The 23,724-nt window shown below is 38.7% G+C and overlaps 1 protein-coding gene across 1 annotated transcript in view; it reads right to left on the reverse strand.

Moving 5' to 3' along the window:
- Window positions 1–23,513, reverse strand: part of ece2a (endothelin converting enzyme 2a) — a 73,998-nt gene extending 50,485 nt beyond the window's left edge. Inside the window, exons 1-2 of the mRNA XM_028021830.1 lie at window positions 23,216–23,513; window positions 22,478–22,642 (exon numbers count right to left, since the gene is read on the reverse strand). Coding sequence (XP_027877631.1) covers window positions 22,478–22,637 — 160 coding nt within the window. The 5' untranslated portion in view covers window positions 22,638–22,642; window positions 23,216–23,513. The remainder of the gene's footprint in view (window positions 1–22,477; window positions 22,643–23,215) is intronic.
- Window positions 23,514–23,724: the final 211 nt, after the last annotated feature.

The raw sequence follows: 23,724 nt of genomic DNA on the forward strand, positions 1-23,724 counted from the left end.
ATTTGGAAAAATTCAAAAAGCAGTGAAAGACTTTACCTAGAGCCCCATTTATGTTAAACTTTTTTAACATTTACTTGCACTTACATTAGTGCAAGTAAATGTGAGGATAAGAAGACAATCAACACACAGAGTCAGGAGAAAAAGCTCTGACTGGTTGTTTCTAGGTAGAAATCTTTTTTTTTTTTTTTTTTTTTTACTTATTTGAAAAATAAACCGAACTTGACTTCACTGTTTGAAAACTAAATTGAAATGTATGAAGTTCACTTTGAATTTGTCTACATGATTATACCGAATCAACTTTTTAAAAATGTATATATCGCAGATAACCTCAATTGAACTGAAAGCAGTTACTGCAGTTTGCACCAACATGACAGCGTGGTTTGTAGTCAGGGCTTCAATGAGCCACCAGCATTGAAGCTGCTAATGAAGAGTGAGTCAGCCTGTAAGACAGGCTGGTGGATGAAGATGGTGATTAATGCAGCGAGCTCCGTCCCCTCCTCTGGTCTGCTGCCACATGCAATATGCCAGTGAGTCAACGTTACTCTCCACTGCACTCATCCAGCTGCTCGTCTGATACTCTACTGGGAAGGTGTGACTCTGTTGGTGCTTGTGATTCAGATCCGTCTGCTTTTCAATGATTCTCAACCAGTGCATCGGAGAGTTGGAAAAGACACTATTTGCGCACCATAACAAACCCACATTTGGACACGTTGAGCAATCGGTTTCTATTGAATCATGATCATATTCTGCCCAAAAGGATCTGGCAGTTCTCGTCCACGAGGAAAACAGGAAAGATGAAGTGGAGGAGGTGAGAAAATGGACAAGACAAGTCAGAGAGGATAAGTGTGAAAGAGTTATAATGCGAGTATTTCCCAAATGGCACCACACAGTACAAATGCCATCCGATGTCCACCAGCTTAGCAAACACTGATGTTGCAGAGTTGGCACAGAGGAAGTCCAAATATGGCTATGCTAACAGGAACTCAAAGCGAGGCTGTGTCTGTCACAGTGGTGATATCTGTGATGTGGCTATCTGCAGTGTGGGGATGGCTGCTGAAATCCTGAATATCTGTTTTACAGGCTGCAGGAGTCTGAAAGGGAGGTATGAATGACATTCAATTTGGTGGAAATGAGAGAGCTTGGGATGTGAATGGCTGGAGAAATGAATGAGGATGAGAGCGGGGGAATTTAGAGGCTGGCGTACAAAGTGAAAGGGAAGAGATGCGGAAGGGGAGCAGGCTGAGATACATAAATGTGAAAAGGCATAATTGGCAAGTGCAAAGATAAAGAAGGGAGCACAGATGAGAGCGGGTGGTATGACGTAGTCACAGTCGTTCTCCAACTCTCTCTTCTCTCTGCTGCAGCGTCTACTCCAACAGCATGCTTGATGAGAGACAAGACAGGTCCCAAAACACATACAAAACACACACACACACCGGCAGCGCCAGGTTAAGCACCGAGTCTGGCACAAATACTGAACTACTATCAGCAGCATAAATAATATTTCACACACCAACACATTTTTTTTTCTGTTACCAATGGTTTACTGATAAAAAGACAGAAAATCAAATCCTTAAACAAGTCATCCTGCACCAGTACTCCAAAGTTATGATTTCCAAAATCCCTAAAGTTTTATGCTCTGCAATTTGCTACTGGTGTGTTTATTTCTAGTGGAAAACTAGAGATAGTGCTGCAGTGACTGGATTTTTCTCCAATGAGTATAGAGCAAGGCAGTGCTGCCCTTCCTGCAGTTACTGAACACTGTCTGTGTTTTATATTTCTCCAGGTTACAAGAAAACAAAAAAACTGGCCGTTTCAGAAATCTTTATGATCACAAAAAATACATACAGGTATCAAATATCAACTAGTAGCAGCTGGTCTGCTAAGCAGCTCACTGATGGCTGGCTCCAAGAGCAGATAGCCTGACTAATTGAACAGCTAATATGAACTTGTTAGACTGTTAGCGAACGCCAACAAGGGATCACATAAGCGCAGCACTATCAGATTTTGGTTTAGTCTATTTTGTCACAGAGCCAGGTAACATAGGAATATTTTATTTGTTTCTTTGGAATGATTACATATTAGAAGTGCCCCTTTATTATCCACTTTTAAAACTTGTATTAAGAGACATTCTTATTCTTTGGCTTTTAGCACATGTTGAGACACATGTTTGCTCTTACCTCTTTTATCACATTTTATAGTTTCTATTGATGTTGTAGTTAATACTACCCATACTCGGACCTTCACAAAAACACAAAATTTAAAAACAAGACTCGTTCTGCTTGTTATAGAAGGAAGGACATGAGAGAGAGAAAGAAAAAAAGAGAGAGAGTACATCTATCTGGATTAAAGCTTTACCTTTTAATACCCTGGCCTTTTCAAATCAGTGTACCTTCTCCCTCTTTCTGCACACGCACACACACGCCACACACACTGAATTACACTGCCGTCTAAAAATGCTGACATATCAACCTAATACCCATGAGCAACCAGAGTAATGCTGGATTGAAATGTAGATTAAAATTGGTACTGGTGGATTTGTTTTTTCACTGCTCTCTAACAGCTATTCATGAATTATGACAAAGACTGAAGAGAAACAGCTGTCTGGCAATCTAGCCAACCACTGTACTAATAATGAGAGCCAAAGGTAAACTGCACTCTAGGCTAGCGTGTGTAATCAGACAATGATGTCATGCCACTGAGTCCCTGTGGGAGGTTTCCACATCTCTCCTGCAATAACACGAAGCTTAATTTCCTGACTCGAGAGGCCGATGCTCCGAATGTAACCGAGGACCGTCTCTGGATTGAGTTTCTCAGGCTCCTGGGGAGTAAAATTACAAAGCTTCAAGCAATCAAAGGGAATCTAAAAGTCTTCACCGACCAGAATACTTAAACTTAAAGTGTAACTAACCCCCCTCTGAAAGCTACACAAATCTAGAAAGCAAATCTAGAAAGAAAAAAAATCCAGCAAAGTGGTCGGAGCCAAGAGACAGCCGAGTGTGGGGATGATCAGAGGGAGTGAGTAGGGCTGTGATCAGGATGAAATAAGCTCTGTTGTCAACTTATCGTCTTTGTCGCTATATCTGTCAATTTTCCAGACACCTCATGACTTTTTTTTTCTTCAAAACAACAACTAGTAATAAATCTGGCGACTCTTTTTCTGTGTTGTTGGAGACTTTTGTGGCGACAATGCTCTGCAGCTCGGCTGCAGGCAGCCTGTATGTACAGTACCTAGCGAGAAGAAAGAGCGGCCAGCAATTAGCCGCTATTAGCTTCTTCCGCTTCTTCAGCACCTCACTGCATTCAACGCTATACCTTCACCAATAGTCAGAGCAGCAGAAAGAAGACCGATTCCACTCTGTGTTCACATCACAAATACATCACACATTAGTAAAGCTAAGCAATGCTATCAATCAATGTTTGCCAGTTGCCATGGCAATACTTGCTACTCCAAAATCCTGACTGGCCACCAGGCGAGAGGGTGCTGGGGGAGAAGGGAGGGAGCGTTTTTATACCAAAAGTAACCAAGTTGTACCAAACCCTACCGATGCAACCAACAGAAAAAATTCAACTACCTAAGAACCATTTGACCAAAGAAGCCTGTAGCAAGACGCTTTTAGGCAAAACTAATGCCGCACTAAAAGAATGGCACAAAAATGTCAAAATGTGCAAAGAAACATAAAGACAGAACACTAATTAACCTATTACAGATAGAGATTATGGGAATTTATATGTATGAAAATGACAAGTAAGGGCATAGCAAAAAAAAAAAAAATAGGACGAAATTGTAATTTTGTCAAGTAACAATGCTACGATTTTTTACTATTCATTGCATTATCATAAATACAAAGATATTTATCCCATAGCAACAGGCTTCAAATACTCAAATGTCACTTAAAATTTATCAGTAAATGATTATTTCAGCTGCCTTATTAAAACAGCAGTATTTGGCTTATTGTTTAGAAAGTTTAAACCAAAGAACATTACAACAGTATATTGATTAAAGGTGTTGCTAATTATGCATAAAGAGTTTGAGTATCACAACAGCAGGTTATCTCCTCTCAATGTTAAACATGTTGATGTGAGAACGGGCATCAGTGCTAATATTAGCTAAAAGAGGAGTGCTGCAACCAAACATGTCCAAACCTCAACAGTGGATTACAGGCTAAGAGCCAAAAGAAATCAGTCTGCACCTGATATTATTTAGTAAGTTTCTGTTCATTGATTTAGTCAAACAAAACTTATTTGAGTTTTTTTAAAACATTGCTTATTTGAAATAAAATTTGAGATCCATTAATTAGAATTCATTAATTAATTTCTTTGAGATGTCGTTATATGGAATGTTTGATAATCTAAATAAACATAATTCAGACTACATGGAATTATATAGCCATCAAAAAATTATAAAGTTTTATTTAAAAACAACCTGGTTTTACTTTCATGGCTGTTCATAATACTTGTTTTTTCTGATATTACTACATATCAGAATGATATTTACTTTTCTCTACAGCAAGGAATGACACAATAACAGTCCCTATTCTGAATTACATCACAAGGTGTTTAAAACAGGATTCAGTGCCTGCACCCTGTGCTCAGACGCTGGTTTTGCAATAACCTTTTCAGTTATTAGAAAAACACAATGTTGTGTTTTATTGTAATACAGCAGGAGCATCAAATCATGTGGGAACTTTTCTACATTTCACTCCCGCCCATTCCAATCTCATTCGCCCCACTCATGTCAACCTATTGCTGGGAAATAAATTGCGGACAAGATTAAGACCTGAAAAAATGGTCCTGAGAGAGAAGAGTGGGAGGCAGAGATGGAGAGGAGTGAGTGCTCTGAAAGATGGGACAATGCAGCGCTAGGCGAGGGTGAAGTCTGCTGCCAAAGTGTAGTTACATAATTGCAGGTCAGCGAGGCAAAGTGTAATCATGATTGAGACGAGCAGGGGATGAGAAAGAGTGAGAGAAAGAGGGGGAAGAGGAAAAGAGGAGTGGACAGCCAACCCAGATGTCAACTCCTGAAAATAAAAAAATGAGCTAGTCTAGCAGAAAAGACTTCATCCTCTTAAAAATATGACATGCAGAGCTAAGAAAGAGAAGCGATTTAGAGAGGAAAGAAAAAGGATACCAATCCTAAAGAAGGAAGTAAGTAAATTAACATCCACAGACACACAAACAGCAACCCCTGACCATTTACCAAGAAAATGAAGTCTGAAAATCTCATTTGTCAAGAGACAAACACCGCATCTTCTTCCCTTCTTCAACCCATTTCACTTCCTTGCCTTCACCGTTGCTCCCCCCCCTACATCTCGCTAATACACATTATGTAACCTAGGATACAGGATCCCGAGGAGAGGAGAAGCGCTGGGGATGAGGAGGGAAACGACTGCGAGCCAAGGGTAAAGGCAGAAAGGCAAATGCGTTTAGACGAGCGTAGAAACAGACTTGAAATCAGAAATGCAGAGCAGGCGAGGAAGAAGAGAGGTGTAAAGCATGAGAGGAGCAGTGCCGCGTCATGAGGAGCAACAGGAGGCAGAGGACAGTCAAAGGGTAGACGGAGTCAGGGGCCAAAGTCAGAAAGCTGTTTTAGGAAAATAAGATAAGACCTGAGTCTGTATTCGATCATTGTAAATACACACTGTGTGAAAATCAGAGAGATTTACAGATTCTCTGATCATCAAATAGTCATGGCCCTGGCACATATTGGCTTTTATGAAGCCTCAGAGGCAGCACACAATGACAGAGAACACATTCATCATCCAAGCATAATGCACAGAAGGCAAGCAGGGCTCAGACATCTAAACTAAAAGCTATGTCTTGTTAGAGGGCTTCGGGAAGCCTACTGAGCTCAAGTTTGCACCACCTGAAACACAACATGACAGCTTCTGTCATAATTCAGCGCTAGCAGTACAGTTTAAGAGGGGGTGCAGTTTAAATTTCTGTATATTGTGAGTGTGTGTGTTCTGGTGGAGATTGCGTGTGTATGTGTATGTGTGTGTTGGATTTAATCAGCAGAGGAACATGAGGTCTGGAAGGACTCCCATATGTGGGATTTGTGAAAATCTGAAGCTCAGTACTTTTCTATCTCAAAATCTTTCTTCTTGCTCTATTTTTCCTCTTTCTTGAACAGAATAATGAGAACACCACAGATAATCAGATTCCTCCCATGATCTGGAGAAGTCATATCTCTTCCTTTCATCTCCAAAATAAAAAGTTTATACGCACAGTTTTGTGCAAGTTTAGGTCAATTTAAGACTTGTAAAACCACTTTTGAGATCGCAATCTATACACAATCATAATTGAAGACAAATACCTTCTGTGTTAAAAGTATCTCATCCTGAAAGAGCAGTAATATAACTGGAGTATTTTTGTTTGAATTCCCTAAACCTGATCAGGCCAACCAAATTTGGCCATAAATACAACTGCATCTGGCCTACAAGATAATTTGATGCCATTGGGCCTCGCTCCCTGAAAACGACCGATCAAACTGAATTTATAGTAGCGCCGGGGATTCCGCTGACATCACCGATGTCTATAATCGACTGCCAAACAGGAAATACCTCACTTGTTGAACCCTGCCAGCATTTCACTTGCTGGTCAAGTAAAAGATGTCGAAATAGCAATAATACCTGCTATGACTTACTGAAGATTTTTTAATCAGTATGACTTACAACAACATTTAATTTCCCTTCGGGATCGATGAAGTATTGTTGAATTTGAATTTAAGAAAAACATCGAGATTGCCTGTGACCACCCCTAGCAGGCAACATTTACCTTCCTAATACACAGAGAACATGCTCACAATGAGTTAATTGTTCATGTAATCAGTTCCTTCACTAAATATAAACAATCAAAGCTTTTTGATGTGAATATTTGTTGTAACACTGTCACATATTCTTGTTTTTTGTTAGATCACTTAAAAACAAGAAAAAAAAATTCCAACAGGTAAGCAGCCAAGGAAACAGATGAGTCATTGGTAATTTTTAAATCTTTTCTTTATGCTCTGGAAAAGCACATCATCACAACGTTTCTCCATGTTGTCCATTGATGGCATTTACAGCCGTTTTTAGGAGCTCTGTAGTTTGTATAATAAGCTCAGCAGACTCAGTTCCACCAGCTGTTTGTTAATTGCTGCTGCCACTAATCTGGTGGAGATGTGCGGGGGAGGCGAAAGGGGTGGGTAATCTGCAGGGCAGAAGTTTGGCTGGGGCTGCAGCTCCAAGGCGGAGCTTTGGGTAAAAAGGTGGTGCTTTGAGTGAGGGGGCATTAAAGCACCCCTGAATGTCTGCCAATAGAGATTAAAGGATTTCTCAAACATGCATGAGCAAGTCACAGCAACACTACTAACTCAACACTTCCGAAATATAAACACTACATTGTATTACTGTTTTAAAATGATTAAGCATTTTATCATAATTTCAAGACTTGTTCATTTGTGCAAAGGTATGTCTATCTGCACTGAAGACAAAGGAAACTGCAAAGGCAAATGGAGAGTTACATAAGAAAATCACAACCAAACTAAACTATCTCTGTTCTGCATGTCATATCAGCAGTGCGAGATGGAGAGAAAAGATACAGTGACTAAGCAAAGAAAGCGCGCACTGAAGACTGAACAAAGTAGAATGAAGGACACTTGAAGATTGGTAAATAATTAGAAATTTAGCATGTAAAGTGTTAACAAATATTAGAAAATTCATAAATGCACTGAAGTAAGACAAGATTTTATGAAGCCTCATAAAAGACAAGACAAAAAAAAACAGAGGAACGAGTTTAAGATTCAGAAGTGGAGGTGCAGGATTCTGTGCCTGCAGCATTACAAGCATCATTATGTAAGAGTGCTAGGGGCCACACCACAGACAGCCAGCTCTGTTCTAAAAAAGATCCTATTGGACAGACAGACAAACATACTCAACATACACCCAACCATTAAGCAAATATAGTATTTAAAGATGAGCTGCAATAACAGGCTGAGAGAGGATGAGGAGGGCACCTAGAGGAATAAGTGGAAGATAGAACCATGAAAAATGTGAGTGAAAGATACCGAAAGTCTGTTTCAGAGAGAAAAGACACTAAGTCAACCTGAGGACTCCGACTTTATGCTACATATTAAACAGCAGCTGACAAACTGAAAAATCATAAACATGTGCATAATAAATATAACATGAAAACAATGGAAGGCCACTTATGTAGAAAAACCTAGAGATACAAGTTCTTGGTAATGCAATGGTCCAAAGGATGCTACTGACTCCTCCAATGACAAAAAGGTACAAATTTGATACTGAGAGTCTATTCATCATAATCTATTTAGCTTTGACCGGCCCTTCTAATAAATTTTGACTGCATTTATCTTAGAGACTTTTGTCCTTTGTCCTTGGAAATTAGGTCTCAAAGAGTGGAAATAACTGAAGGCAAAACATGTGGGCCCAAAAAATGTAAAAAATAAATGCAAACAAGCTGGTATTTTAACACTGTTTAATGAGGTAAATGCCTCTGACTCCCCACACCCCAAATAATTTTATATGTATGTGAAAATCTTTGTATTTTCACATAGATAAAATACATGGATATAAATGTGTTTGTATCCACATTTATAAGTGGATATAAAATGTGAAACAGTAGAGGGTCAATGCACAATGAAAATATTTTAGAAGATAAAGAGGTGATAATCTGTATACAACTAAAACCAGTCAAAATGGTCAATGTTGTGGCCTGGGAACCTTCTTAAAAAACTGCAAAAACCTAAAATCGTTTTAGTTGTTTTAATACAGACAATCCTAATTACAAGTTATACTTAAAAGCAAAAGAAATATGCTAGGAAAAAAAGTATTTCTTGATTAAGGGACAACAAATGCAACACGCAGATGAGGCGTGCATTGTTGCCTTATGTTTGCTTAAAAAAGAGAGAGCACACACTTGAATTGAGAAAATTTATACCACATGACAAACAATTTAACACGTCATGACACAACAGCTGCTACTGCACATGATCAGAAGTCATGCAGAGGTTCTTAAGACTAAATTCTGTCACAGGTTATGGAAGCGTATAAATCACCTTTATCAGACAAGGCTTGAGGCAAGAGCGCATCACCGGAGATAACTAGATGGATTGGGACATCGATGACGCACTCACACTGCTATTACCTAGCTGATAGGGCTTTCCCTGCCCATAGCTCAGGGATAATAGAGGGATGACGCAGCTGATGTCTCACACACAGACGCCTGCCTTCCATCAGCACAAAGACATGCCTTTTCTTGCTTGCTCAGGATAAAATGAGAAGCTGGAGCTGATGTCGACTGAAGTGGATATAATTTTTCTACTGTTTATTTAAGACGCGTTCAGTCAGTCATCCCTTGAAATACATCTTCCTCTTCTATGTCCATATTTACATCAAATATCATTAATTGTTATTCTCACTGTAGATTTTACATGATTTCTGTGTCCATAGTCAGGCCAATTAGATTTTGTGAAACAACATATAGCGGTTTTCACAAGGAAAATGGCTTTTAGTTTTCAATTTGAGTCTGAATTCAGTCAGATGACCCTTCTCTGAGGTCAACACAATGCTCCAGGTTGGAAGATCAGCTTGTGAGAAGTAATTCTGTTGCAGCCACACTTCTTCCTACCACCGCTCTCTGCTGGAGAGGGCTGAGCAGAGAGAGGGGCCACAGAGGAAGGGAGGAGATGGAAAAGAGAAAGGAGAGGGAGGAAAGAGAAAAGGTAATGTGAGTCCGGATGAGAAGGGATCATATGAATAAGATCAGAAATACTTGTCCAGATTAGCTCCACCTTGGTGCTGAAACCATAACACCAGCACATAATCGGTTAGTGGACTTACTCACAGAAACCATGCCTAAGCTGTCGGATGTAGAATATTGTGCCAGCAACATTAGTAAATCACGTGCCAGAAGGGACTCTGTGTTTGAATTCACATCAACACACACACACACACACACACACCCCTACACACCGACATCCAGTAACACTTCAGCAAACATCTGCAGGCACTTGAGCTGAGCTGGGACTGAAATTAGATTGTTAGGTTTGCTTGCTGCTAGTTGGAGCTTAGAGACCGTCTGCAATTAAATTCTTACTTGCTTGCTATCATCAACAATACAGTGCTGGCTGCTGTCATGATGGTTTCAAACATTTATTCCCTCCATTAAATTAAACTTAGCATGTTTTTGTTGACGTATCCATTTAATTTAACAGATGCTTAGAACAGATAAATGTGTGGATGTGCCAAAACTTTCTCCAGCGGAACAGAAACAAAACTGAAGTTATTATTTTTGGACCTAAAGAGGAACGATCTAGAGTCAATGCACAGCTTCAGTTATTACAACTAAAACCTAGCGATCAGGTCCGAAACCTGGGAGTAGTGATAGACTCTGACCTGAACCTTCAGAGTCACATAAAGACAGTAACAAAGTCGACCTTCTATCACCTGAAGAACATTTCTAAGATTAGAGGACTAATGTCTCAGCAAGATCTAGAGAAATTCATCCATGCGTTTATCTTTAGTTGCATCGATTACTGCAACAGTGTCTTCACAGGTGTACCTAAAAAAAAATCAGGCAGCTGATCCAGAATGCTGCTGCTCACGTTCTCACTAAAACCAGGAAGTTAGAGCACATCACACCAGTTTTAAAGTCATTACACTGGCTCCTTGTAGCTCAAAGAATTGACTTTAAAATACTGTTGTTAGTTTATAAATCACTGAACGGCTTAGCACCATAATACATTAAAGATCTGCTGCCGTTGTATTAATCCTCCAGACCTCTCAGGTTCTGGTCTGCTCTGCATTCCCAGAACCAGAACCAAACATGGAGAAGCAGCATTCAGCTTCAATGCACCACAACTCTGAAACAAACTTCCAGAAAACGGCAAAACAGCTGAAACACTGAGTTCCATTAAATCTAGACTAAAATCTCAGCTGTTTAGAGCTGCTTTTGAAACCTAATCCTGAAACATTAATCCATAATATGATGTTTAAAATGTAGTTGTTGACTGTGTGTTCTATGATTTTGTAATTTTGTGTTTTTATGATGTAAAGAGATAAGATAAGATAAATCTTTATTGTCAAAGCACTTTCAAATGTCTTGTTGCTAAAAGGTGCTATACAAATAAAATTTGATTGATTAATTTAGAAAACTTTTGAATTCTGATTGTCCTTAATGATCATCAGTGTGAACAGTGCTTTGTACAATGTCTAATGATTGTCATCTTGTCATTTAAATTCAGCATTTTTCAATAACTACATCACATCACTTCAAAATAGATTCATATATTGGTTAAGACAAACTTTTTTCTAACTGAGTGACACACATAATCTTTAGAAGAACGGTATAATTTTTAGACTCTAAAGAATTGCCAACCCATCTAGGATGTAGTCACCTTTTGCCCACTTGCCACCAGAAATTAAGTTTAAAAATAAAATAAAAAAATTAAATCATAAATTACATTTTTTATGGCAATAAAAAGTTTGTTCAATTCCGTTCAATAATGGCTATAATAAAAAAATGAGACTAAACCAACCAGAACTAACCAACTCAACCACAGCATTAAACATCAAGAGCTCTCTGTCAGCTGCAACTTTAAAATTTAACAAATGTCTTTAAAACTGGCTGGTGCTGCTAACAAACCTGCAGAAGGATCTATTTTAAAATTAAAAATTAAAGTTCAGTCCTTACTTTCAAACTAAGCCATTTTAATATTTTCTCAAAGAGGTAAGCTGTCAAGCCAAACAAGTTCACCCTGGTAACTCTTGTAAGGAGTCAGTGAAAGTAACACGCTTTACATTAAACATGGAAAAGAAATGCTTGATCTCCGAATACCAGCATTGAGCGGCCCAGTTGAAATTCATCCAAAGAAATTGAGTTCAATGGGAGAAATCCCAGACAGATCACTGAAGGGAGATGAGAATCGAGCCAAATTATGTAGAAAGGCTATGACCATGCTAATCCTAACACAAAATGTAACAATAACAAAAAATGAAAGGCAAGGTATTGGAGTCATTATCTTGTATATTTTCAACAAATAAGATTTCACATTTCAAAAGATTTCTAATGCTTCAAAAATATGGTGGTAAGAAATAACTGAAAGAGTAGATATTTTGCTTCATTCTGTAGTATAAGCTGCTTGACAGAAGGGCACAAAAAGGCAGGAGTAAATGTTTGCAAAAACTCTGATAAACATGCCCCTGTCTTCCCAGGAAAATCTTAAGTGGATGCAGGAATCCATAATGACTGGAATACAGTCCGTCAGTCTGTTTACAGCTAACAAAATGCTCATATAAGGCAAAAAACAGCCCATTGAAAATAAAACATTGTGTCAATAGTGGACTGATGTGTAAATGACTTTGGGCCCTGAATGCAGCAAATGGGGAGATTAAGACAGCCAAGATATTTAAGTAAGAAAGTTTGACAATATTTTAGCAGTTTAACAATAATCAACATGACCATAATTGCTACCTAAATTAATTTGGTCTTACTGCATCATCAGTCATTATTAAAGTAAGGGGCTCACCCTCACAACCCAAAACGTTCATTGTATTCTATCACTTCATTTGTTCATTATTTTGCCATTAATTTTTATATTTCTTCCCCCAAAAAACTCTTGTGTTTACTTCAGTCACATGACTTAGCTGTTCTAGCCAGCAGATTTGATTGAAGAGTCCAGTGTATGGCCCAGATGATGTGAACGGTGTACAAACCACACCCAACTGGTGGACAAACTCAGAAACAGAGGGAAATAAAATGTGCAGAAACTATAAAAATCAAGCAGTTGTCTAAACAAAAAGGGAACAGATTTAAAAATCTGTTGCTGAATATGAACGCAACCATCTACTGAGAAAAAGAAGAACATCAAAATTGCAAAACACAAAAACTAAAACCTGATAATTACTTTGAATACTTTGTTGTTTATCCCAGGGTTGCTGGAACAAAACCACAACAATCTCTTCTTGAAGGCCCAGGCTTGGGAGCTCTTGCAGTCTATTCTTGATACATTTTCTTGGAAGAACTTTCTTCCTGTGGATTGCCTAATAATTATAGTGTGATTGGCCAGAGATTTGGAGAGTTTGTTGTTACAACACAGATATGCATGAGATACATCCCATGAGTTCTTTTTAAATTTGAAATGGCCAGAAAGAACTTTGTTTTTGCAAAGTTGAGTAAAACCACAGATTTAAGGTAAAGATACAATAATACTCCAAATCAAACCTACGTCTATGGTTCAAGATTACTTCAGTTTTCTTCTAACCTTGGGTTAGTCTAGCTGTAAATAAGAGTCACCTGCCTTATATGAAAGGTATTCTTTTATTAACGTTAGTGGTGAGAGAGGAGAAATAGGACGAGCATCTTATAATTTATACTAAAGTCGGAACTTTAGTATAAGATTATTTTACTGACTCTTAGGTTTTTACTCATCCCTACCATGGCTGCCCATAAATGTGGACAGTTATATGTGACATTAAATAGAGAAGAACTTCCCTTTTCTCTTATAACCCTCAATATCAACCATCCTATCTTCAATCCTCCACCAGTTTCCCAGCATTTTCTTTAATATGCTGCATTAGCCCATAACAAAACTATTTTACGGTCATTTAATCTACTCAGATTATCCGTCATACCCAGTGATTTCCTGCATGATTTGCGCTCTCGAGTGTGAGTAACAGCCGTGGAGTCTTTTAGCTACAAGTGGCGTAGTGAATGAGTCAGAATAGTGTGTTCACCCCACTCATGGGAGGTGTGGGGGTGACCGCACACATGCTCTAGTCTACACACCTCATCAAGGACATTCAACATCATTAAAAATTTAATACACACATACAACCACAAGTTGGAAGAGGTTTTACGTCTTCTACTTTTACTAGAAACAAAGAAAATCCCTCTGCAACAACAGAATCCTTGTGACACAAAAATAACACACACACACAATAGCACAACCCCTCTGTGCTCTGTTTATCAGAGCCAGGACCATCGATCACACTTGCCTGGTTGCCCGGGTAACCCCGTTATTATTCAAAGCACGGAGCAGCAGCTTGCAGAGAGGGCTGAGGGTACTGTGTATGTGCTGATTAGGTGGTGGAGGTTCCCATTGGCTCACAGGCCCCTTTCTGTGCATCCACTTTCCCAGTACTCTACCTGATCTGCATACCTATGAGAGAAGGCATTATTCCACACACACACACATACCCCCCACATGCATGCACACGCCTGCACAGTGGAGTGACATCTTAGTGTGCCGCGACTAAAGAGAATCCATCGCTCCAAAATGTACTAATTTCTACCAGCAGCAACACACCACATCCCTGCTCCCCGCCTGCTATATTTTCATTCAGAATCTTTCTGACTTTTTTTTTTTTTGCCGTCTTTCTCTTTTTATGCTGCATTTCATTCAGCATGCAACACTATCTGCTGCTCACTCCCTCCCTTTGTTAATTCACATTCTGCGGCTGCAACACTCATTCATAAACAGCACCACTCCTTACAGCAGCAAAACGACGGGAAGGGCTGATTGGAGGGAGGGTTGCCCCTACTGACTTACTGACTGCTGCATAGAGAGGGCTCCCTGAACGCTGCAGGCAACCAATGAGGACCCAAAAAGGAGATGAGAGAGGAGGAAAAGGATGAGTGAATTTGATTCCATCAAACCGCCCTTCCTCGTTCATTCATTCATTCATTCCAGCCTGCAGCCATTCATCTACTTAAACCGTCGCTCATTCACACATCTCTTGCCAGTTTTGTACAGTAACTGCTGCGGATGTTTCAGCCGTTATACCTACAAGGCACTGCAGTGGTGTGCAGACCTTTCTGTGCACAGACAGTAAACATATACGCATGAAGGTGTTCTTGATTGTGTGATTTTCCCCAGGAAGAGGCCGCAGGATACTGCAGGCAAAACTACACTTACTGTCTTCATTCACAATGTAGCTACAATGTTAACTGTATTCCCTTTAGGGTTAGGGTTAGGCCCTAAGAAAAAACATGTTAGTTCATCAATGCTGGTCTTTGTCAACAAGCAAGTCACATGGTTCCTATTCCTGTCACAATTCCACACTTCTCCAAACTTAAATTTCTCTGAGTTCTCAGTTATTTTAGCCCTTTTTTAAGTACAGAGGGCAGATGTAAAAGCTACACAAGAATCTGTGTAATTTGGCGCAGATATTTATTTGGCAGGCAGGCTTCAAAGGAAGGAGAAAGAGGTGGAGGGATAAAGAATTAATTACTCTCCTGAGATGACATCAAGCAAAAAGCAAACATCACTGATATGGAGAAAAACAATCGACAGACTAATGTCCAAATCCAGCTACCGGGGCATTCAAGCTCCTCCAAACCCCACTGGAGACATGACCGTCAGACAAGAGCAGATTCCACAACGGGTACAACACGGTCTTCTTCAAAATGCCCTAAACATGGTCTGTTTATAAGTGATTTTATTGCAAAATATAACTTTCTATTCCTGCTTATGTTTTATAAATTGACAAACCCAAGAAAACTAGTTGGTTCTATATTCATCACTTTTTGAAATACTACCAATATACAGCAAAAATATTATTGTCAGAAACTTTTAACGCCACAAACTCTGACTTTAAAAGACAGGCATTTACCAAACAGGGATTTTTGTGTTCCATAGGACAGACAAGAATACTTGAATACATTTCTGTTTACTTTTCCACTGAGTGTATAAAGAGTGACAGAATAATGAAAACAAACTATTAAGTTAATTACAGACGGAAAGGGCATCTAAGAAGCACTTTCATCACAGAATCAGGTAACTATTACTTACACTTAAATAAAATATGCCCTAAATTTTACCATGAAAAAAAATGAGCAGAAAGAGCTGGTACAGTCCAGAAGTAGTGGATCAGATTCATGCCAACATGCTCTGACTCCTGTCACCACAGGAAAGGAAGAGCTGCAATCAATAAAAGGAAGGGCAAATGTGAACGAGCCAAACTGTATGTCTGTTATATCATTCAACTTGCAATATTTATATATATATTTATATATGTGTGTGTGTGTGTGTGTGTGTGTGTGTGTGTGTGTTTTTGTACATACATAGGAATACAGGTGAAAACATTATGCTAATCACAAAAAACCAAATGTTTCACGGACGTTTCACAGATCTGATATCTATGACGTCTGCCACAACTTCAAACCCCAGTGATTTTCCATGCCATCAGCATTTTGTTCCTTCGTGTTGTGTGTGAGTGGGAAAGCGTGCATGTGTGTGTGTGTGTGTGTGTGTGTGTGTGGGTACATTTATAATGCCACAGGGTAAAATTAATTTATATGTAGGCCATTAAGTCTTTTTGAGGCAAAAGAGATGCATCCTATCAAGCAAAGAGCTTTTAATTAATTAAAAAATAGAAATATTATAGTTTTTACAGCAAGGTCTCAAATTAATCTGTTGATCACACTTTTTAAAAAGCATTATTTTACAGCTCTTCAGCTTGCATAAAGATGTCCTACATTAATTTCTTTCTCATTGACTTATCGTATAACAAAAATCCTGCTGCCAGATATGTAAATAACATTTATGAATCTTATTTTGCAAAACAAAAATAGCAGCTGAGGTACTTCAGCCTAACTCCTCTTTGCAAAATTATTAATACAGCCACAATTCATAGTTTTCAATTATGAATGACATGTTTATGATTATGCCACAGCAATTAAAAAAGGTTCCTTGAATAAGTTAGAATGTTTGTTACATTTTACAAAATTATTATCAGATAATAAGACTTTCCTAATTAACCCTAAGAATATTTTTGGAGTGCTGGTTATCCCTATTTTTTCTTATCGTTTAAATCCCATTAAAATATATTAAAGTCTGCCATTTAGGATTAAGTGCCTTGCTCAAAGGGCACTTAATCCTTCCACTGCAGCATGTAACAGCAGTAGAGGCTGGAACTAAACCAATAACTTTCAGTTTTCATGTAAAATTGAGTGAATTTGCAGTTTACTTTCTAGATTGGATTAAAACCACACATTTATGTACAAATGCTTGTGTCTCAAAATATCTAAACTAATGTGTCTAACAGAAGACGTCACAGCCCACCTACCTGCTTTTAATGGAACGTCTCACATTAAGCAGTCATTATATGCTGAAGATTGTGATGCGATGCAGTTGAAAGATCAACAAAAAACCTTTATTCATTAATGCAGTAATGGATTTGTTTATTCGTTCAGCAAAGGGTAGCTGGAGTTGGCAAAACAACCTAGCACAAAGAAACTTTAATAATTAATATGAACACTTTTAAAAAGTGGTTCAATGTTTCTGTCTTTTATTCAAACCATTACAAGAACACTGACAATATATTGGCAGAAACTAAATTCTGGATAAAAATAAAAAACAAAACCAAGATTCCCCTCAGTTCCTCAGCAGCAGCATCCGACCGACGGACCGCTGTATGCCTCAGAGGTCATCCTGAAGGTCTGCCAACCTATTGCACAGCGCTAAACCTGAAGCTATAAAGCTACCACACATATTTTATTTGCCTATTTAACCTTCTAATGCAGTTCTGGACCTAACTGCGGAGACTGTACGTCATGCACGCCTTGTACCAGGTGTGCTGACCTCAGATGCTCGTAGAATACAACCACACATGCATCAGGATCAAAGTGCCATTACATCATCGTCCATCGTCATGGGTAACAAACATGAGCGCTGACCACTGGGAAACACGGGGTCATTACATCAGTAGCAGTAGCTCAGGGCAGGCCATAAACACAGCAAGAAGGAAGTGGGCCATCTATGAGGCGATCGCTGTTAATTCTTTGTAATAATAGCAGCGTAGGCACTAGTCAGATGGACGGCCAGGGACTTCTTGATGCGATGGTGTGACACACACCTCTCCAGACCTTCAGCTGTGCATGCACCCAGGACAGAAAGAAAGAAAGAAAAATCTGCACAGAACAAAAACCCTGCAGCTCTGTTTCATAATTAGAGGATTTTTATTACGTTTTCAGACCAAAAATTTAACTAAATCTTTCTGAAGCATAAACAGCGCTGACTAAATGTCAGAGAATGAAGTGGGTGTCTTGAGTAGGCAGCGGACCTTCTGTGCAAGATATGCTATTATGAATGAGTTTACCACCCAGTTGAAAGATGAAGGATTACAAAATCAATACTGCATTTAAAGAACGCACCCTTATGTAAATGAAACAAAGGGGCCTGTTTGTTCGCTCTAATTGTAAATGCTGGTAATGCTGAGGACCGCCTACGATGAGAAAAGGACAACATACAAAGTGAGAACAGGTAAATCATCAAGATAAGCCTTTTTAAGATGGAAAAAATAAAATTGGCTTTAATGTATTTTAATTAAAACCCAGATCCCACCACCATGTAATCCTGTAAACATACATATACATCACAGCTAACTAGAATATAATTGAAAATGTTTCTTTTATATAACTGTTCTCAGAAGCTTTATTTAATGTGCTTAGCTAGCACATGTAGCATTGAACCAAACCTTTAACGCATCTGCATTATTGGATCTGGTGTCTCTTGACATTTTCTTGACCGTACACACACAAATGTTTCATCATACCAGCCCTACATTTTAAAGTTATGTTAATAAGAAGCCAAACAGATTGAATATAGATTATATTTACATATACTCCTGATGGTCCTGGAGAGGTGTATAGATACTGAGGCATATAGACATTGAATGAAAGTGGCCTGATATTTGTGCTTGTGGGAGCACAAATATTTTTTGTTAGCTTACTGTTCCAAATGCTAAATAGCACATAGTAATACTGTTTGCCATATAGAATCAGACCCAGTTTATCACAGTGCCAGAAATACCCGTCCGCTTTTCCAATTTTCATTCAAGTCCTTTGAACTATTATGTGGGGTCTTTTGTCCACTGGATAGCAATAATGAATAAAAAGCTAGTTTACCAAGTTTGCCCGGACAGAAAATTTCTACTCTAGGGTGTCATTAGTCTTTTCTCATTTTGCACACTTCCATAGAAAAAGACATGGGTTCATTTCTTGCGCCATTTTTTGTCTAAATTGAATAAGTTGGTGCAAAAGAGATGAGCAGTAGGTTGTATTTGAGAGGAAGTGGATCTTTGGACCTACCCTGTCAGAGAGAGTCAACTTTAATGATACCTCTGACTTTAAACTCTAAAGTCATTTCCTTAATATTTAATAAAATGTTGAGAACTGTTCATTTTTAACAACACAATTCAGTTGTGGGGCCCTTATTATTCTCTAAACTGTATAAACTCTTGTAAATTCAAAAACCCGTATTGTTCTAGTTGATTCTAAGACAGGGCATTGATGGGTTACAGTTGAATGTGAGATCATGACAAGTTGCTGAAGCGGGTAACTAAAAAGGTGAACAGTGAAAACTGTGGGTAAAGCAATCTTAATTTAAAAATGATGGTGAAAGACATGTAACGTGTGGAGCTTACACACAAAACTATTATGATGGAGTAAAAGCAATCTAGCAACAAAAAAACTACACTGAGAAAGGGATTTAAAATCCTCATGTTTTGACACTGGCAGCAGCAAAACCTTCCAGAACTCTCCTTAACTTTACATTGCTCCCTTGTAGCTCTCCCCCTCTCTGTCAGATTTTCTTAACAGGAATGACTTCCGTCTCAGAGCTGACAATCCCAAATCCGCACAGGATTAGTTGCATGATTTCCTCATTGACTCAGCAAAACTTCATCAAGTATTTTCCCTTGTTTTTCCTTCCTCTGCGTCATCTCAGTACAGTAAAACATCTGGAAACTGTACCTGCTTCCTCTCTGCGTAGGACAACGCAAATATGACAAATGAATGTAGCTGGTGAGATTTGTGGCTGCCAACCTCTGAAAAGTGCTTGGTTTCTATAAAATATGCAATCTCTCTGAAATCTTCATGCTGATGCAGATGCTGAACTCAACGGTAGTTCTGTCTACCAGAACTTGGTGGGGTTTCCGCTTACTGTTTGACGAGGGCATGACCTTTCACCCCCTCCCTCAGGCGTCCTCCAGCCAAGAGGACCAATTACATAAAACCTTTATGGTATGCCATCTGAGCTGTCAGTTGTTAAAAAGCACAAACTGCTCACAAGAAAGCAAGATTTTTTGTTTGGGAGGCTCTTCAATTTAATACAGCATTTAGAAAATAGTCAACCTAACTGCCTGGTGCAGTGTAGTGTAGTATACAGGACTTCTCAGTCCTTTTACTGTCTCTGAAAAATCAAAGGAACATAAGGGAAGAAATTCTGAAGGGAGAGAACAGGAAGGAGGTAAAGAAGCAACGGGAGCACAAGGTAAGAAGAAAGATGTAGGACAGGACGTAAGAAGATACATGAAAAATGAGGAAGGAGTACAAAGGGAAGAAAGTACTGTAGGGAGGAAATAAGGAAATATTTCCTCCCTACAGGAAGGAAATATTTCCCCAAATAGAACGGGGAAATACCTATATTTTGCCATAACCTGGAAGATATTGTAAATAAATTCCAGCATTTTTCAGACTCCTTAGGAACCCTGACTGCAGGAGGAAAGCAAGAGAAGCAATCTAGCATACAAGCCTCTATAGTCTTAGCTCGCTCTGTCGTTGGCATGCCAGGGTACTAAAAAACTAAAGAAAGAAACTGTATATTCCTAAACGTTTATCTGTATTATACCTTGCTGATTAAACACACAAATAAAACTAGTTAAGACCAAATCTAGAAAACAATGTAGGTGATCGTAAAGAAAACCAGTCCAAAACAGGCATAGAGCTTTTGACTGACCTCATCATCCCCTCCAGCTCTCAAACACCTAACAGAGACCTCCTGTGATTTCCTGACACAGATTCAACACACACACACCTCAACCTCCCCCCCATCTCTCCCCAATGAAACGGTCCAAACCATACAGAAGCAAGGCCTACATTAGAGAAATAGCTAAGTTCGGTTATAAAAGAAGTTATCCTAATGCCATTTTACCATTTTCAATGTCTGAGTATAAGTACTCAGAAAAAGGGGTATGGGGAAAAAGGGGAAAAAACAACTTAAGCAACATCTTTATCAACAGCACATCTCTGCACTTTGTTGTGATCACATATTAAAACATATCAATCCAGGAATAAGTGACTTAAGTATAAGCCAAGCATAATGCCGTAATAAAATGTAGTTTCTCTTTACAGAAAAGCAGTACCATGCAGAACAGGCATGTATGGAATTGTGCAACGGAATCAAATTTATGTTAATGCAACAGTGACACCTTGTGGAAACTTGCTGTAATGTCAATAGTAGTAAAGTAAAGCCAGGGTTGTTGAAATTTTGCAGTGACACTAAAATGTGTTGAACTTTGCAAAAATCCTCTTCTGAGGTGACAGTTAACATTGTTTTAAAATTTTTACGTACTGTGATCAAACCTATATAACAATGCATTGCTAGGAGCTTTCTATTTGCATCATTTTCACTGCATTCACCCATTCACAAAAACAATCCCCAAACTAAGTTGTTCTACGAATAGTTGTCTTCTTTTGTTAGCATTAGTTACCTCCAAAGACAAGTGCACAACTATCGTCAGTTTGCATCAAAATGGTCTCACATACAAACAGATTGGTAAAAGGGGTAGCGCCGAGCAGTCAGCTATTACGGCACTGGGATGGTGTGTTCAGGGAAATGTGCAGTGTTAGTTTTCCACCTCATCGATCATCCTCGGCATGCAAGACTAAAAGCTTGATTTCAGCAGAGCTCCTCCTTCCAGAGTGTGTGCCCTACACGGATTGTAGCAAACAAAGGTTCTTGTGGCTTTCTGTCAACAATCTTATTGCTTTCATTTGAAAAGATACACTTCCATGCATGTTTACCCCTACTCTATTTCTGATCTTTACTTGTTAGCTTATTGATAAAGCAAGTAAAGCAACAATAGTTTGCAAATAATTGATTTACAATAACTTGTTTATTATGGTTTGGATTTTTTTTTTACCCTATTTAACTTTATCAGAAATACTTGGTATGCAGTTGTATTAGAAACCTATGGATGTTAAATATCAAAGTACACCAGCAAACATTCAACACCAATGGCTGGGAAGGTTTTATGACCATATTTGTTCATAATGACAGGAAGTGAAACCATATAAATGATAAGGGACAGACATAATGACACGGAGTGTCATGGATTTCATCTTTAATTTGACAGCGGACAGAGGATAGGTGACAGGAATGACTGAGCGAGAAAGCAGCCTTGACGTCTGACACGGCCACCCAAACTCAAAGCAGGGGCACAAACAGTCCGAGGCCATCAATTATCCAGGGTGCACCTCAAAAATGAACAAGGTGCTCCAAATTCTGTCACTAAAACTTTTCTGCCATTCCACATGTTTGTACAAAAGGTTTGACCCATGCTTAAAAATGTCACTGACTGTAAAGTGAATGCACACATCAGACTCTGTGGCAACATACAAAACATCAGGTTTGTGCTTATATTCTATTTTTATGGTGAATTGCTATCAGGTCTGGATAGAACAAAAAAACACCAACCCAGTATGAGGATGGAATCTTCTTTTTTGATGATTTTTTCCAGATGGTGCTTAAAACTGGAGAAATTGCCCAACCAATCATATTGCTGCTCCGTCCTGTACCTGTCATCCCAGTAGGCAACGTCTTTGTAGCTGGAGTTTTTATCCGGCAGATACTCCATGTTGTCTGTAATAAGACAAGAGAAACAACTTCTCACTCCATATTATACCAAGAACATTTTTAAACCACACCAGTACTAAATCTAAATGGTTCTGCAACGTGCTTAGGAAACAAACTATTTAAAGACAACAGTTTTATGATAAAAACTGATAAGAGTGAAATAAACACCAATGAATTATTGGACTGAAACATCGGTGGTTTCTATTAATGTGTCAAATTCACATAAACACCCAAGTCTATAAGGGTCACTTTCACTTCCACGGGGTAAGTATTTTTCTAATAATTATATTATTCATTTAATTGCAAACTGCAGATACCAGAGCGATTTAATAAAAGCGATTTGAATTTTGCTAACACCAACATTTTCCCTTGTTATAGTTTCAAAATAGGTGGCGGTAGTTTAACAAAATATGACATTTGTAACTCCAATATCAAACAGCAGGCTGTGGGAACTTTACTAGTAGCTTTCCTAGTCACACGGCGCATGCGTGGCAGAGGCAGAGAAGCAGAAAGCCTGCAGCGTTTCCTGCATGCGAATCATAACTATTTATTTAAAGTCTACAGTACAACATTACTTACAAGCAGTTGACTTTGAGCTGGACGTGAAGTGTTTTAAACCACTCGGCTGCCTCAGTTCCTCCGTCGAATCCGGAAAATGTCCAAAAAGCGATGAATCCACGTGTTGTAGTTTGAGTAAATATTCTCCGGACACCGTGGGCTAATTTAGAGCAAGGACATACCTGTAGCACCATAAAAGTCTGGAAAATTAACTTAAATTACATTAATCTAAGCTGTTACTTTTTCTTTTTTTTTTTTAATGCAGGTCATTTTCCCAAAGTCTCTGTAAAGTGAGTGTTTTGGAGGTGGAGCAACGTGTAACACGTGGGGTGTCCCGCAGTGATGAGGCTTTCAAATGCGGTTCGAAAAGTTGTCAAATCTAAGCGCTTCGTTAAAATAAGCTGAGAGGATGATCAAATTTAAAGGGAATTTAGATTCCTTTTAAATTTGATTAATATTTTTGTGGTTATATGTTTTTAAACATGATTGTTAAACCTACAGTACTATTTTAAAAAGTATGCCTCTGTACA

The sequence above is a fragment of the Xiphophorus couchianus genome, chromosome 6, assembly GCF_001444195.1.
Source record: "Xiphophorus couchianus chromosome 6, X_couchianus-1.0, whole genome shotgun sequence".
Lineage (NCBI taxonomy): Eukaryota > Metazoa > Chordata > Actinopteri > Cyprinodontiformes > Poeciliidae > Xiphophorus > Xiphophorus couchianus.